This window comes from Felis catus, chromosome A3, assembly GCF_018350175.1.
Source record: "Felis catus isolate Fca126 chromosome A3, F.catus_Fca126_mat1.0, whole genome shotgun sequence".
Lineage (NCBI taxonomy): Eukaryota > Metazoa > Chordata > Mammalia > Carnivora > Felidae > Felis > Felis catus.
The window spans coordinates 110,447,703-110,463,873 of record NC_058370.1 but is presented as its reverse complement, the minus strand read 5'-3'; the positions used below and the strand labels follow the sequence as shown (position 1 = coordinate 110,463,873).

The 16,171-nt window shown below is 48.5% G+C and overlaps 1 protein-coding gene across 2 annotated transcripts in view; it reads left to right on the top strand.

Moving 5' to 3' along the window:
- Positions 1-16,171, top strand: part of VIT (vitrin) — a 106,245-nt gene that overhangs the window by 64,305 nt on the left and 25,769 nt on the right. For both annotated transcript variants that reach the window (XM_006930365.4, XM_045054694.1), the window contains 3 exons: positions 3,884-3,940; positions 10,690-10,734; positions 12,214-12,276. In XM_006930365.4, coding sequence (XP_006930427.2) covers positions 3,884-3,940; positions 10,690-10,734; positions 12,214-12,276 — 165 coding nt within the window. The remainder of the gene's footprint in view (positions 1-3,883; positions 3,941-10,689; positions 10,735-12,213; positions 12,277-16,171) is intronic.

Genomic DNA, 16,171 nt, shown 5'->3' with positions numbered 1-16,171 from the left:
CCCTGCCATAAACGAACACCCCAGGCACGAATGAAGCCATCCCAGAAGCAGGGGCCTGACCTGCCCTTGCCACGGATGGGGCAGCGAGGCCAGAGGATGTTAGGCACCCCCAACGCCCACTGTGGTGAAGAATAACAACAATGGAGCACGCAGTCCATGCTTCCCTGGGCTGGGCACCCTGTGTGCACTACTTTACTCAATGTTCCTAACTACTCTATGAAACAAGGGTTATTTTCATTCCATGGGATGAACAACCCCTGGAAGGATCGATGATGGAAAGTACCCAAATAAAAATGCCATAAAAATAATTGCCGGGATACACAGGACATGACCCCCGTCCCCGCCCCCACCATCCTGTCCCTGTGGAACCCCGGCTAACACGAGCACAGGCACATGATGCCTGATGGCAAGAGAAATAGGAAGCAAGGATCCTGGGTGGGAGAGGCCCTCAAGCCACAAGCTTTCCTTCTTCATAACTTCAGGCTCTTGAGTTTAGGGACCCTTGATTCTTTCAGAGACTTTTGAGTGGTTGAGTAAGTTGTTTGCTCCTGGTGTCTCCTCGGAGGAGGTCAGTTTTTACATAACACGTATGATTAAACATGTGGCATATTTATCTGGCTACACTGGGAGCTTGGAAATCCTGTGACAGGCTGGGCCTGTGCTGGTAGAAACCTCAAGGAACTTGATGTAGTGGCTCCTGACCTGGCAAAGCCTCATTATTCCTGGCTGGGGGACAGGGGCCGTTGGACAGCAGCCTCCCAGCCCGGCAGCCTCCCTCTTCAACCTCGGCCAGCACCCACGCCACCCCACAGCCTGCCAGGCAAACACTCAGAACGAGAGCTCCATGCCGCCTCCACGGTAACTGCCAAGAAATGGGCCAGACTGGAAGGGGAGGAAGGGAGAGGGGGCATGAAGAAACCATGTTGCCCGCTCAAAGGATTTGCTGTAGGAATGAAGAGAAGTGAAAATGGATGTTTGAAGCCCTCTGTCTTTTTCTTTTTTTAGAAGAGTTTGTTGAAATACTTTCCGCATATCGTACAATTCACCCATTGAAATCGTACGATTCAGTTCTTCTTAGTATATTTGCAGAGTTAGGCAACCATCCCCACGATCGATTCTAGAACATTTGCATCATCCCCAAAAGAAACCTGTACCCATTAACTGATCCCTCCGTCCCCCAGCCCCAGGTAACCGTAAGTCTACTTTCACGAATGCCTATTTTCATGTATGGCTGTAGGTAGCTGGCTGTGATCTTGTAGCCCAACTATATTAAATCATAATCAGTACACAGATAATTCCTTTTTTTCTTCAAATCAACTGAGAATGTTCTGCCGGCTATAACAGAGCAATTCTCCTATTGCTAATAGACAAGTTACTGCCTTTATTAAGGGTTTTCTCCTCTTTTGTATTGACGAGAGTCAAAAGACTGTAGAAGTGTGTTGTAGATGGGGTGTCCAGGTAAAACCTAATTTATTTGTTTATTCAACAAATATTTATTGAGAGCCTGCTACGTGTCAGGCACTGCCCTGAGATCTTGGGCTACACCTGTGAACACACCCTACCAAGATCCCTGCAACGGGTCCCTTCAGCTTAGGACACCAAGAAGTGTGTACCAGAACAGGAGCAATCTGCCTCTGGGATCGACGAGTATCTTTGCTCTGCAATAAGATAAAAGGCTGCCTCTCAGACGGAACATAGGAACTTGGAGGGAGTCTTGCGGAAGGTGGAAACTTTGTAGCAGGAAAAGCCAGGGGCTCTCCCAGCCCAAGAAGAGGAGCTGATACAGATGGAAGAAAAAGGATGGGTCTGGACACCCCTTAACTGACCCGTGAATGGGCAAACCTAACAAGACAGTGAGGAACAAATCAAGGCTGGGGGTAAGGGAGCCAAGAGCCAGAGCAACAGAGACTTCTCAGAGGGACAGGAGTGAGGCTGTCCGTCATGAGAGAAGCCAGACTACACGGGCACCCACGAGCCACATCCCACAACCAGAGAGGGCAGCCAGTAGAACCAGATCCGTAGATATGCTGGGGAAGGAGTTCTGGAAAAGATGGAAAATCCCTCCAGGCCTGCTCTGCAGGGTCAGCTGAATCTACCGCAGGCTTACAAGGGTGGGGTGGCTGTGCTGGGCATGATTTTCCTAGTCGGGTTCCTTTCAAGAAGTGCCACAGGTGATTCAGGAGACCTAACATTACATGGGCCCACGAAGAAGGGTAAACCAAGGAAGGGAGCAGAGCGCCGCCTGGTGGCAAGACATGAGGGCGGCCGTGGTCATTCACCTTCTCGCCGTTTATCTCTTTAAGTTTATCTGGAAAACTTAGGTCTTCAAGTCCAGTCTTACAAATAGTAAGAAAAAGATGAACATTCCCGTGGAAAAATAGGTGAAGGTCGTGACCAGGCAAGCCACAGTGGAAGAACTGTAAATGACCAATAAATAGAGCAGAAGATGTTCAACCTCCCCAGGAATCAAATCAATGCAAATTAAGCTATACCACATCCTTCTTCACCAATTCACATGAGAAACTGAGGATACGTGGTTTGGGCAAAAGTGTAGAGAAACGACCCAGAATTTGCACTTACTGGAATGTATCCTGAGGTAACGTCATCTGAGGGGGACAAGGAGCCTGGACACAGATGTTGTTCCTAACAGAAAAAGAAGTACAAGCGATTTAATTGTCCACCATCAGAATGGTTAAAGCAATTAGCACACAGCTATTATCATTTTTTTTAACGTTTATTTATTTTTGAGACAGAGGGAGGCAGAGCATGAACGGGGGAGGGTCAGAGAGAGAGGGAGACACAGAATCGGAAGCAGGCTCCAGGCCATCATCAGCCCAGAGCCCGACGCGGGGCTCGAACTCACGGACCGCGAGATCGTGACCTGAGCTGAAGTCGGACGCTTAACCGACTGAGCCACCCAGGCGCCCCACAGCTATTATCATTTTGATGAATATGTGCACCTCCTGGCAGGAGACTGGCCTGTGGTGGGTTGTTAACTCAAGGAAGGAGTCGACAAAACAGCACGGGTGCTGATCTCACTTTTGTGTACCAGCAACCGGAGGATAGAGGGATTGCATGTGGGTTCTTGCTATACACGGCATATATTTTCACAGTGAGCACATGTTATTGTTACAATGAGACAGAAAACACAGCTATTTAGAGTTTGTATTCAGACGGATGGAACAGAGTCAAAGGGAGGGAAACGTTGACTTGTGGACAGTTTGGGTTTTAAGAGAAATTGATATTGTTCCATGACCTTTTTTTTCTCTCCCCTCCCTGAAACTTGGTTCCTTCTTTCAGCTCATTTCCCATGGTTCCCTCTTTATAAAATCCCCCTCCTTCCTTTTAAAGCCTTGCTTCAGAGCAATTGCCCAATAAATAATGAACACCGAAGTTGCATTTGATTTTCTCATAAAGTAATTAAGGATAACCCTTCGTGTGCCTTTAAAATGACTGAAAGCTAATGCCATTTGTGTCAATACCCTGTTAACGCCATTTAAGCAAATTGTTAAATGTTAAGTGACATTGCTATTGAAGGATTACTTTAACCTCCTCAGGAGTGGCACCGTTGAGAATTATTGTAAGAATAACGAAGTATAAAAAAAAATGGCACTTTAGTAAAAGATACTTACTTTGACAATTGTGAAATACAAGGGTGATTATTATGTGGAATTTTCAGTCAGTATTTTGAGTTAAATCCCTGCTCCACCCCCCCCCCCTTTTTTTTTCCATTTCAATGCCTCCTCGGGGTAGGTTCAGACCGCCCAAGGACAAAGCTTTACCTTAGCTCTGACCTTGGTAATGTCTTGCTAGGCTGGATCATGGAAAGAATGAGAACAGTTCGATGAAAATTCATGCTCTGACCGGTCAAATGTTATTACAGATCTCTGGGCCACCAGCACCTACACAAGCGGCCAAAACAGCCCCCACGCGGATCCAGGTAAGAACCTGAACTCACCTTTCCAGCTACTGATGGAAGTTAAGCGTGTTTCCATGAGCTTTGTCATTCCAGATCCTTGCCATTTGATTTAGATTTGGACAGAGGGCATTAAACCAGTGATGCCAACGGGAGATACTGCTCAGGGGCCCAGCTTGTGAGGAAACTTGCAAGGAATGCAAAGCTTTCACCCATGGCTGTTCCCTCGAGGCACTTTTGTGCAGGTTGTGATGGAAATTCCTAAGGATTCAGTAACTAGGCTCTTGTAAACCTGAAAAGGGATACTCTCTGGGGTTTATGCTTGAGGAACTAGGGTAAAAGAAAGAGACAAATTTGTGGCTTTGTCGAGGGAAGGGCAGAGCCGATCTTGCTGGGGTAATTCTATGATATGGAGAATAGAAGCCCATTCTCTCTCCTCCAGGAATTCTGTGACTTATGACACTCCCAGCAACCCTTTGTTCACGTCTGTGTGGATCCCTTAAAGTTTGGCCCAAGCCCTGGGATGGCAGAGGGACTAGGCAAGTAATTCTCTTCTCTGTGATGCCCTGGAGGCCTGCAGAGATTAGAAAGGAAAATCCAGCAGGGCCGGGTGCTTTCTACAAACTGTGCTCAGGGCCTGGGCCACAAGCTGATCCACTTGATACAGGGACACAAAGCCTTTTGCAGCCACAGGGCACTGCCATGTGGGGCCTGGGTCTCCCAAGGAAAAAAGTCCAGGTTTTACTCTTGCTGGGGGATACCAGTCTGTCCTCCGCATGTTAAAAGATTCCTAGAGACTGTAGGTTCTGTTTTGCTTTGATACTGGATCAGAGCAGGGGCTCCATGTGGTCCCCCATCTAGTTGCTGCCCAACTGTACCTTTGCCAAAGTACACGCTGTTGTCCTGGACAAAGGGTTTTAAGAATCAGATCTCTGGGCAAGGCAAGGGTTCCAAGGCCATCCTAGCTTTCAGTAGGCCCCCGGGACCCTTCAGGCAGCCAGGCACGGGGCACTCCTGCACCCTGTCCCCTTGGCTAGGATCTCTGCCTCCTCCACCACCCCCAGAAGGAGAGCCAAGCTCAGCCAGCTTGGCTGACCTCCAAGGAAGATCTGAACTGGGGCACTTATACCAAGAGGCAAATTAAGGGAGGAGAGCAGACTGCTGGTTGCACCTGAATCAGCTGATGCCGTGTGATCCCATCAGGTATCCAAAGTCAGAATTCTCCCAGAGCTGCTTTCCAGAAGCCTGCTGGAGCACAGGTCAGCCCGGGTAAGCTGCCCGCTGCTCACCAGCCGTGCTCCAGCACCCTTGCAAATACCTTACTCCCCACGCACTGGCTGCTGGCCCCTGCAGCTCATCCTGCCACATGGTCAGAGTTTGTGGGCATGCCAAGGCGTTTTACCTTCTAGAAAACGTCTTTGCTTTGTCTGTTCTTGACGTGTCAAAGAGAAAAATCTCCAGCCGTGCAGACACCCAGTAGCGCTCGTGGGTTGGGTCTGCTTGAGAGGCCCCCACCTGGGCGGCCTATGCCCCCACCTTGCACACCCCAGGACCCGCCTCTGGGATTGATTGAGCTCACATACACCACAAATCAGACACGGCTCAGGGGGTGGTTGGTAATGAGGCACATTACCTGATCTCCAAGCTCCTACTTTTGACTCCCAAGAACCCAAGGTTACTTTCAGTGATTGACTCCATTCTCTTTTTCTAATGCTACCTCTCTAGTTCTCTAGCTCTGAGCCCTCATTCCTTTCCCTTTCTCTTTCATGCTCCCAGCCATTATGCTCCATCTTCCTAAACTTTCCAGATGCGCCCAGCTGCCTTTGTATCCTCAAATCCTACCCATTTCTGCGGCTCCTTCCCTCACCGTCATCCCTGGAACTTTGCTCTGAGCCACCCACCCACCCCCAGAGAGCCCTGGCCTCGGAGTGTCTCCTAGCCCACGGGCACCCAGGCCTCACCGGTCCAGCAGCCTCATTAGGGCTCCTGCCTATGGGCAGAAGCCACTCGCACACCGTGAGCAAAGGCAGGTCAGAACGTTTGGGGCTCTTAGATACCCTCTGTCAGGCTCTCACCTCAGAGGTAATCACGCCTATCAGGCAAGTTGCCCAGTTCTTCAGCTAGAAAATCACTGAGACATGGAATTGGGATGAATTGCATAAACTGCCTCTGGTCTGATTCCCCACCGAATATGCCAGAGAAAGGCTTTTGCCCCACGTCAGATACCTTTGAGTGAGTGGTCAGGAGGGGTCCCAGCCCTCTCACTGTTAGACGTAACTATCTAGAACTTAGGCCCATTGATCCTAATTTGGCTAAACTAGTGTGTCTCAGAGTGAAGCCTGAGGACCCTGCTCATGGGGATCCTGGGATGTCCTCCCTGCTCCCACCGCACAACTGAGTGAGGCCAGACTTTCTTCTCGTCCTTCAACCGAAACAACATGTCCCAACAGACTGAGCAACAGATATCAGATTCCCACAGTCTTCTGTTATGCCAGGCATTGAAGAAATTTGTCACCCTTGTCACTGAATTATTTTGGAAAATAGCTATTTCTCGTGTTAAAAAAAAAGCATATTAAATGGTGAAATAGTTAACATTCTGTTTCAAATGACCGAGCATTTTGATTTTTAGTAGGATAACACACAAACAAGAACCCCTTGGGGTCTTTGATAATTTTTTTTAACATTTATTTATTTATTGAGATACAGAGCACGAGAGGTGGAGGGGCAAAGAGAAAGGGAGACACAGGCTCCAGGCTCTGAGCTGTCAGCAGAGAGCCCAACGCAGGGCTTGAACTCATGAACCGTGAGATCATGAGCTGAGCCAAAGCTGGATGCTTAACCGACTGAGCCACCCAGGCGCCCCTTCAATCATTTTTAAGAGTATGAATTTGAGAGCCTTTCAAATATACAAAAGGAGCCTTCACATCCACCTTACGTCTCATCTTTTCTAGGATAAATTTCTCCAGTTCCTCCCACAGGTCTTTCTGTGACCTGGCAGATTGTGACCACAGTCCTTGAAAGACTCACACAGAGCACTCAGACCAGAACACGATGCCACCCACGAGGGGTGTGTGCCAGGGCACTGCCTCTCGCTGCCTAAATGTTCTGTTTCCATCATGGCAATAACTCAGTAACTCAAGTCACCAGGGTGTTTTTCTCTTGCACTTCTACAGAAGCAGGTCACATCAGTCCTGTCTTTGTGCCATTGAGTCTTTGAACCCAACTTAGAATATCACACTTATCGCTGTGAAATTCCTCAGTTTTGTCTCTTGCCATCTTCCTGAATCTTAATTCTGTCATTTAGTGTATTAACTGTCCTTCCGACTTTTCTGTCATCCGCATAATTGATTAATGTGCCACCTGCCTCTTTTCTCATCACTGATACAAATCTATACCACATGGGACCAAATCTCAGAGCCCCACTAAATACCTGTGTTTAAGGCAACCCACTAACAGACGCGGACAGCTATACACGGACCTCATGAGATTGTCGTTGGCCTCAGTAGTTCATCCTCTCCTCCACAGGACGCCAGACTTAAAACCCACCTCCCACCACGCCTTCTGCCCAACGTCCCCAATTTAAGCCACCACCCCCACTGCAGAGGAACTGTTCTTTAATTAAAAGAAATTCTATTTCCTGAGCATGCTAGATGTCAGACACTGTGCTTTGCATTAGGACTACATTGACAACTAAGATATTTTCAGGTTCTGGAATTCTGCCTCCACAGGTAGAAGGCCCCACACCCTGGTCCTTCAGAGTCATCCGTAAGGCCACTGCCGCCTCTGGCCTCCACTGCCAGGCCCTGCCCCTCCTTCCAGCACCCTCTGAGTGGGGACAGGAGCCACCTTGCTAGCATGGCCACGCCAGCTGTATTTCCAGGGGAAGGAGGGTGCTTCTGATGATTTCAGTCAGAACTCGGTGACTTTGCCTCAGAACCATTCTGCTTCTGCTGTCTGGCTTCAGGCTACCGTGTTCGATCCAATAGGCTTCACCTGCCTGGAAACCCAACCATGGAATTAATGTTGTCTCCACGCGGAAAGGCTGCCAGGTCCTAAACCGATACCCCACACCAAGCTGGGAGGGCAACCCGTCTGTACACCCAGCACTATGGATGCGTCGGTGACAGATCAAGTGCCTAGAACCTTGGACTGTCCTCAGCCTGCTCTGATAGCCCTTGTGCTCTCTCTGGCCCAGCCAGCGGCTCTGCGAGTGCGTGCCATTTCACTACAGCGAGAGGGAGCTGTCCACGGGGACCGTGCGGCTCCAGGCAGGGAGCCGGGCCAAGGGAAGGAGGGTACGGGGGTGCCCCAGCTCCGGAGGCCTGCTGCCTCTCAGACCGCCACCTCCTAACACTCACACTCCAGGGGACTCTCTGGGGAGAACCCGGTGGGGGGGGGGGCGGCGAAGGGCCAACTGTGCTTCTGCCCCATAAAACTTTACAGCCCTAAGGGCCGTGTCTTACAGCTCCCGCTTGGGTCCTGTGCTGGTCACCTCCAGATGTGCAGGGAACGGAAGCTGTCACCAGTGCAGAGGTCATCACCAGGGTCTCAGAGCAGGGATATGGGGGTCCCCCACATTTAGCGTGAGTCACGGGGAGTGTGCCAGGTTGTGTGTCCTTCAGTGGCCTAAGATGACCCTGAGATGCCGACGTGACAGTGACTTCGCACGTGTGATGAACAGGGGGTGATTAAGTGCAGACTCTGGAGCCTGAGCTCGAAGTTCAGCTCGACCTCTCCCTGTGCCTCAGCTTCCTCACCTGTAATGTGAGGTCGCAGCTGTAACCCAACTCACGGGGCCGTTGTGACTTAAACTTGCAAAGTGCTTGGCCAGTGCCTGACGCCAAGCGCACTCTCAGTAAACGTTAACGGATCTACATTTTTTCCACGGAAATCCTTCAGAGCCAGTTCTTCCCTTAGACGCTGACTGTATCTATGAGATGACCAAGCGAGTATCGTCCCAAAAAATAAGTCCTTGTTTTTTAAGACTGGCTTACACTTTGCGATATGATTTTGTACACATTAACCTCTGTGGGAAGCAGGTCAAGGCAGGTGTTCATGACCTCAGCTTTACACAGGAGAAAACTTGAGGTCAGAGAAGGTAGGCAAGTCCCCCAACCCCCCGGCCAAGGTTGGGTAGACAGAGGATGGGTCTTCCAGTGCCTTTTATCCTCACATCACCTGGTTACTCTTCAACACCAGAATGTCAGTGTTCTCACAGACTTCCTTCCCATCACCACCAAGTCCAAAAAACACCAAGTCTCAGCTGTCCAAATATTTTTCAGCCTCTGGCTTTTGGATAAGTGATTTGGTTCATGCTTGTCCCAAACAAATATAAGTGGCACCAACAGAAAGACAGGCTCCCAGGACAGGAGGAAGGGCTTGGTTCCCTGCTGTCAGGGAACGGTTTCTCTCTTGCTAAAGTATGCCCAGAATTCTAATTCGTTGTAGCATTCAAGGGTGCTGAAAGCCTTGGGCAAAAACTGAGATGCTACCAGACTCGTTCTTCAAGGAAAGGGTGAAGTGTGTGTGTTTACCAGTAGGTGGCGATAGAGAAATGAGGCGAGCCCACTGTTTAAACTTCTAAGCCATAAATATTTGAACAGGGAGATCATCTCACCCAACCTGTTAATGTGATTCGCAGAGAAATTAAGGTTCACAGAGGGTAGGAGACTTGTTTAAGGTGTACGCCTGGTTAATGGCTGAGCCAGATTAAACTCAGCTCTCACCACTAAATCAGAATGTGCATGAACACAGACGGCCTTTCAAAATAGCCAGGCACCTTCATCCTATGAAGGAAAACATCACTTCTTTTGGGTGTGTTACTCATTTCAGCCTGCCGCAAAGCTGATGGGCTGATTACGCTTTCTGAGCTGGGGAGGTGGGGACAGAAGGAAGGGACAGAGGAAGAGAAACAGCTATTTTGGTGTCCTTATGAGGCTTCATAACACGTTTGTGCTGCCTCTGAGCCCCTCCTGGCCATGATTCTCCAAAAGACATCAGGGACTATTGGGGAAGAATCCCCCTCCCTTCCCGACCACCCTTTCTACCTTATCAACCCCAGTTTATGGTGGGGCATTAAACATTTTACTGCACATAGAAATGCCCGGTGACTCTGCTTTATTCTGCATGAGGCACACAATGAGCAGCCGAGCCCCAGGAAATGAGTGGACTGCCCACTCCCTGACGAGGCCAGATTTGTTCTGTGTGGTTCTAAGGAAGAGAACATAAAATAGATGGGTGAGTCAAATGTACCTGAAATGATATTGGGTATATGCTGGGCGCTTAGTGTGGATGGAGGGGTGGATTAAGATTTCCGATCAATATGATGAAAAATTTTCTAACAGTCTCAACGGTCCGAGAAGAAATGTACTGTCTTGGTTGGGTATGTAATGAGTTCCCTGTCTCTGGCGGTATCCAAGCACCAGCCACCCACTCACTTGGTAGTGATGTTGTGGAAGCATGCTGGGGAGGTTGGTCTGGATTGGATGAGCTTTTAGGTCCCCTTGAATCCCGGGATTTTTATAGTCCATGATTCTTGGTGCACAGTAAAAGAAAGGAAAGGGCAAAGGTGTTTTTGTCTTTGGTTTTCAGAGCTTCCCAGGAGAAAAAACGCTGTAGGTTTTAGGTGGTCTCCTCCTGACGTCTGGTCCCGTGTTCTTTTATTGAACTCTCTGCCACAAGTGGAAAATGTTACCATCCAGGCAGTTCACTTGAAAGTTTCTGCTGGTTTCACCTAAATAACAAGTTTGCTTCTTTTTAATTTTGAAAATCAGGGGAAATGGACTTGTGGAAACCTGGATCGGTCCTTTTAGATGCAGGTAATTATACAGCCCAACCCCCCGGCCATGACTAGATGGAGGCATAGGATTACAGAATCACGAGAGTCTGATAATCCAGCTGGTGGCACAGAGGCCACTGTTGCCCACCGGATAACGAAAGGGAAGTGAGAGTCATGAAGACCCGAACGTACAAGGGAGTGAGTTCCTCACCCCAAAATTAGGTTTAGAGGCTCACTCCATCTCGAAGCACACCCTGACTTCCTTCTATTGCCCTGTCCTTCTTTGCAAAGTGGTATTCAGCTTGGCCCTTGACATGAATGAGTGTTGCTCGCTGTTTACTGTTTACTGAATTAAGGGTCTGAAACTCCAACAGCAAACACAGCCTTCTGGCTCTCGGTCTGAGGGTAGATTTTACTGGTAGGGAACGACGGGGTGGAGGAGAGGCCTCTGGCCTCACGTTTCTTCCCCCCTCCCTCCAACATGGAGCCTTGGACAGTTTCCCTGAGAGGCTCCTGGCTGAGAAATGGCGTTAGACACCCAAAGCGAATTTTCAAAATGATGTGAGGAAGTGGGATGAGCAGACTGACCTTTCATGGAAAGATGAAATCATGTGCTTGGCAAATTGGAAAAACTAACAAGCCTGGAGAAAGCTCACCACAGCCAAGAGCAGAGCCCCCCGCACTTCCCTCCTCTGACGGAGCCTCTGGGAGGGCACCCCACACTCCAGGCATGCTGAAAATAGGAAGACCAACTTCCCAGGCCATCTTATTGATGGTCTTTATTCCCGTATATGATACATGTGTGAATTTGGCTTCCATGTAAATGGCTCTAAAGCACTTTCCCAAGGCTGAAATTCAACACACACACACACACACACACACACACACACACACACGCACGCACTAAAAGGACAAAACCCTTTTGTAGCTTCCCCTCTAATCTCAGGCTGTGGAGGGGAGGGGTTTCGTTCTAGACCCTCTCACTTGTTGGAGTTGCTGGTATCTTATCTCCTGCCCTGCAGCTTGCATCTGCCCCCCCCCCCGTTAGACTGGCCATGTGTCTCACCCATCTTTGTGCATTGACTCAGTCACCAAATGTTGACCGAGGACCTATGGTGATAGGCACCGTGAAGGTTTATACGATGGGTAAGACACATGCCCTGACCTTGAGATTTTCAGAGTTTTACAGAGGGATAATTCACACTGGCAAAGTGCTTACTGCTTGCAGGTAAGAAAACTAAGGCTCAGACAGACTCAGTTAACAGGCAGTAGGGAACAGAACTCAAGTTTCTGACTTCAGACCCCTGAGCACCCATAAGCTGCCATGTCTTTTGTAGACTGTCAGTAATTCAGTCTTATCTCTCAAGGTGGGGGTGGTGTGGAGAAGAACACAGTCAGCCTGTAGCCAAGCCCCTCGCCCTGCAGCTGGGTGTGAATATCCATTATGTCCCCATCCCTGGGGTAAGGCCAGATGCTTCCTGTTCTTGTAAGTCACCAAAAGTTTTACTGCTCTTTCCAGGATTTGTTCCAAAAGAAGAATTAAGCACACGGGCTTTGGAGCCGCTATCCCAGGGAGATCCAAGTAAGTTAACTGACAACTAGAAACCCATAGTGGCTGTGACATCCAATCTGCTTCCCTCTCTCCCCGCTTACTCCCACCTAAACCCACCTCTTTCCCACCCTGGATCTATTGATCTCCTCTCTTCTGTCACTTTGTTCTAAGGGGAAAGGGAAGCTTATGGAGGATTTAAACTGTGTACACGAAGGGGAGAGGATCGGATTTTTTAAACATCACTATGGCAACAGGGTGGGATGGAAAAGGGGACAAAGGAGGGGGGTAGAGGAGGAGACTGGCTTGCCAGCAGGGCCAGGGGCTTACTGGGCATGAGGGCAGACAGAGCTCCAAGCTGGAACTGGAAATGGAGAGAAACAGGAAACAGAGAGGAAGAATCTAGAGGCTTGGAGGGGGAGGTATGAGAGAGGAAGCAGCTGGGATAATGGTACTGCCATGAGGTCCACAGGGGTAGGGCAGGGAGATGGTTTCTGTCTTCCATCTTCTGAAAGACATTCGGTCCAGGAGGTGCCTGACTCCCCAGATCTGACTTGAGAAGGGAGGAGCCCCCTGGGAATTCAGAGTTGGAAGATGATGAGCTAGGGTTTAAAACCAAGGTCATGAGAACAGGAAAGGTGACCTAGGGAAACCAGAGGGCTTAATCGTGAAGAACTTCCAGGGTGCCTGGGAGCCTTAGTCAGTTAAGCATACGACTCTCGAGTTCGGCTCCAGTCATGATCTCATGGTTTGCAAGATCGAGCCCTGTGTTGGGCTCTGTGCTGACACAGTGGAGCCTGCTTGGAATTCTCTCTCTCTCTTTCTCTCTCTCTCTCTCTCTCTCTGCCCCTCCCCCACTCTCTCTCAAAATAAATAAGTACATTTTTAAAAAGTGAAAAAGCTTGAAGAACTTCAGCACTAAAGAGGTGGAGAAGCCACCTGAGGATACCAGACAGGAGGGATCCGGGCGGGATTGGGGGGGGAAAGAGGAAAACCGAGAGGCAGTTGAGTGCTACAGGCCCAAGGGAGCACCTGCAGATTCCCCTAGAAAGTCGCTGCAAGTCAGCTACCAGGGCGCTGTGAGCCCCAACCCAGCTGTGTATGAGAATCACCTGAAGACTCAAGATGTCCAGTTCCTGCTCATACCTACTGAATCCCACTCACCCTAGATCTTGCTACTCAGTGTATGGTCTGGCCACATCAGCATCACCTGGAGGCCTGTTAGGAGGGCAGAACCCCACGCTCTACCCCAGACCTACTGAATCAAGTGATTTCTTTGCACATCAAACCTTAAGAAGCACAGCCCAGAGAGATTCCCAGGCATTCTTATTTGTTGAAACTGCATAAGCGACTCTGATATATATCCAGAGTTAAGAAACACTGGCCTAATGTATGAGACAACACAAAGCATTAATCTATAAAAATTGTATCATGTTGGAGAAAACCAAAGCAATTAAGAAAATTGGTAGATTGATTCCCATAGACACTATATCTTACCTTTTCTTCCTCGTCTTCCAACCTCTGCCCTCTGTGACCGTAATAAATTGTTCATGCTGAACATTTAGTAACTCAGTTCTATCCTGTAGTAGTGATGCCATCTACATATTGGCATGTTTTCCTCTCAATACGAGAAAGCCGCTGTGTCTCAGTGAGCACATGCGCAGAGCTGAAAGCCAGATCATTAAAGCATTCTGGGCAATGGGGAGCACAGGTGATTCCAATGTCAGCCATCAGGTAGTAGTAAAGAGACCTAAGCAAATAGAGAGCATCTCAACTTCTTTAAAGCCTAGCTATGAAGTGAACACTTGAATCCTGAACGAGGTTCAAGTTGTAAGAAATGAGAAAAAATTGTCCATGAAGAAGAGGCTCATTGCTTTGAACTCCTGACCTTGAGATCAAGAGTCAAAGTTCTACAAATGGAGCCAGCCACGCCCCCTGTGGGCTTTATTTATTTAAAAAGAAAACCGCCTTTGGAGTGCCTGGGTGGCTCAGTCGGTTAAGCATCCAATTTCGGCTCAGGTTATGACCTCCCGGTTCCTGAGTTCAAGCCCTACATCAGACTCCTTGCTGTCTGCGAGGAGCCTACTTAGGATCCTCTGTGTCCCTCCCAGGCTCAAAAATAAACATTCTTTTAAAAAAAGAAAGGAAGTCACTTCGGGGCCTTATTCTAATTAACAGTTATTAAAAAAAAAGTTTTCATTTTAAAAGGCATATTGAACTAATCTACTGACATCTAGAAGAAAAAGCCCTGTTCAGGAGTGTTTCTCAAACTTTAATGTGCACACAGGTCACCTGGAGTTCTTGCTGAAATGGGGATCTGATTCTGTAGATCTGGGTGGAGCCTGGGAGTCCTCATTTCTAGCAAACCACAGGTGCCTGCCTGGTGAGCGGCAAGCCCTGAAGAACACCACTGCCACCTGCTGGCAACAATTCTCATTGCAAGCTCGGACACAGGAAAGAATGGGCTGGCCCTGTGTGGGGTACATCAGTAGCCCTAGAACTGTTCTGCTTCTCTTCTGCTTTTTCCCAGGCTTCTGTGACATCTTTAAGCTTCACCTCTTGATTTTCTTTGATTCCTGTAATCTTCATCTCAAGGATCATGCTTGGGTATAGGCAGTTTGGGGGCAGCAAAGGACGGGGGAAGCCAGCAGAAAAAGAAGAGTTGGCCGGCACTGAATGTCCAGGCAGACAGGAAGCAAAAGTTTGCAAGATCCACTAATGAGCCAAGGCACTGATTCCAGATGGAGCAGAGTCAGCCAGGCCCAGAGAGGTCGCTGTCATCGCCTACTTCTCCCCTCGCTTTCATTGCCATGCACCAGTGCAAGATAATGAAGCACATTCTCAGATACAACTTTTTCCCCTTAATCTGCCAATTCCGTAGTATCACTCTTTAATAAGTATTTCTCATCAAATCTGCTTAAAACTGTGTCAATTCATGTCCATTTCTTGTTCTCATTATATATATATATATATATATATATATATATATATATATACACACACTTTGATTGATTCGTAGGTAGATAGATATCCCTCCCTGCCCACCGACCTCCTTCTGGGGAAGGGAAGACCCCAGTCGCATGGAAGCAATACAACATGCATTGGAGAGAAGAGAAGGCTGAGAGTGGCCTCATGGGCGATCCTATGGCAGCTTAAAGAGATCCAGGCTTGTTCAGACAGCTGCGACCACCAAGCACAAAGGGCATCACTGGTCCTTGTGTCCTCGTGGATGCTCCAGCCCAGAAATTCCCAATTTTACTGTCCCCCTCTCTTTTTCTTCACGTGGAACTGTGCTTTGAAATATTTTTGTCTCCCAAATTGCAGTTGTTAAACGATTCATTCCCCATTTTTTTAAATGTTTCTTTATTTTTGAGAGAGAAAGAGGGCACAAGCAGGGGAGGGGCAGAGAGAGAGACACATACACACAGAATCCGAAGCAGGCTCCAGGCTCTGAGATGTCAGTGCAAAGCCTGACGTGGGGCTTGAACCCACAAACCATGAGATTGTGACCTGAGCTGAAGTCAGACGTTTAACCAGCTAAGCCAGCCAGGCACCCCTCCCCGTTTTTTTTTTTTTTTTTATTATTGATCAAAGGGATACATACCTCCCAATAAGAACTTCTGATCAGCTTTGAATAATCAGTTTTATCATACTAAGGTGATGCAATTTCAGTCAAGAGCAAAGAAGACACTATTGGCCTATGTGGCTTTCCACCAATTTCTACGGCATTTGAGAGGCTGAGAATAGCTCTTCGCCCCCACCTCCAACATAACCTCCATATATTCATGGAAGTCCAGGGATCCTAGCCAGAAAAATGTCCCAGTCTTTATCACAACTAAAAGAAAGGGAAAAATTCAAAGACTGCTACAAACAAGTACTGATAGGTGTAGATAATTCTATGGTTAATTCTATGGTTGCCTTACCCAGG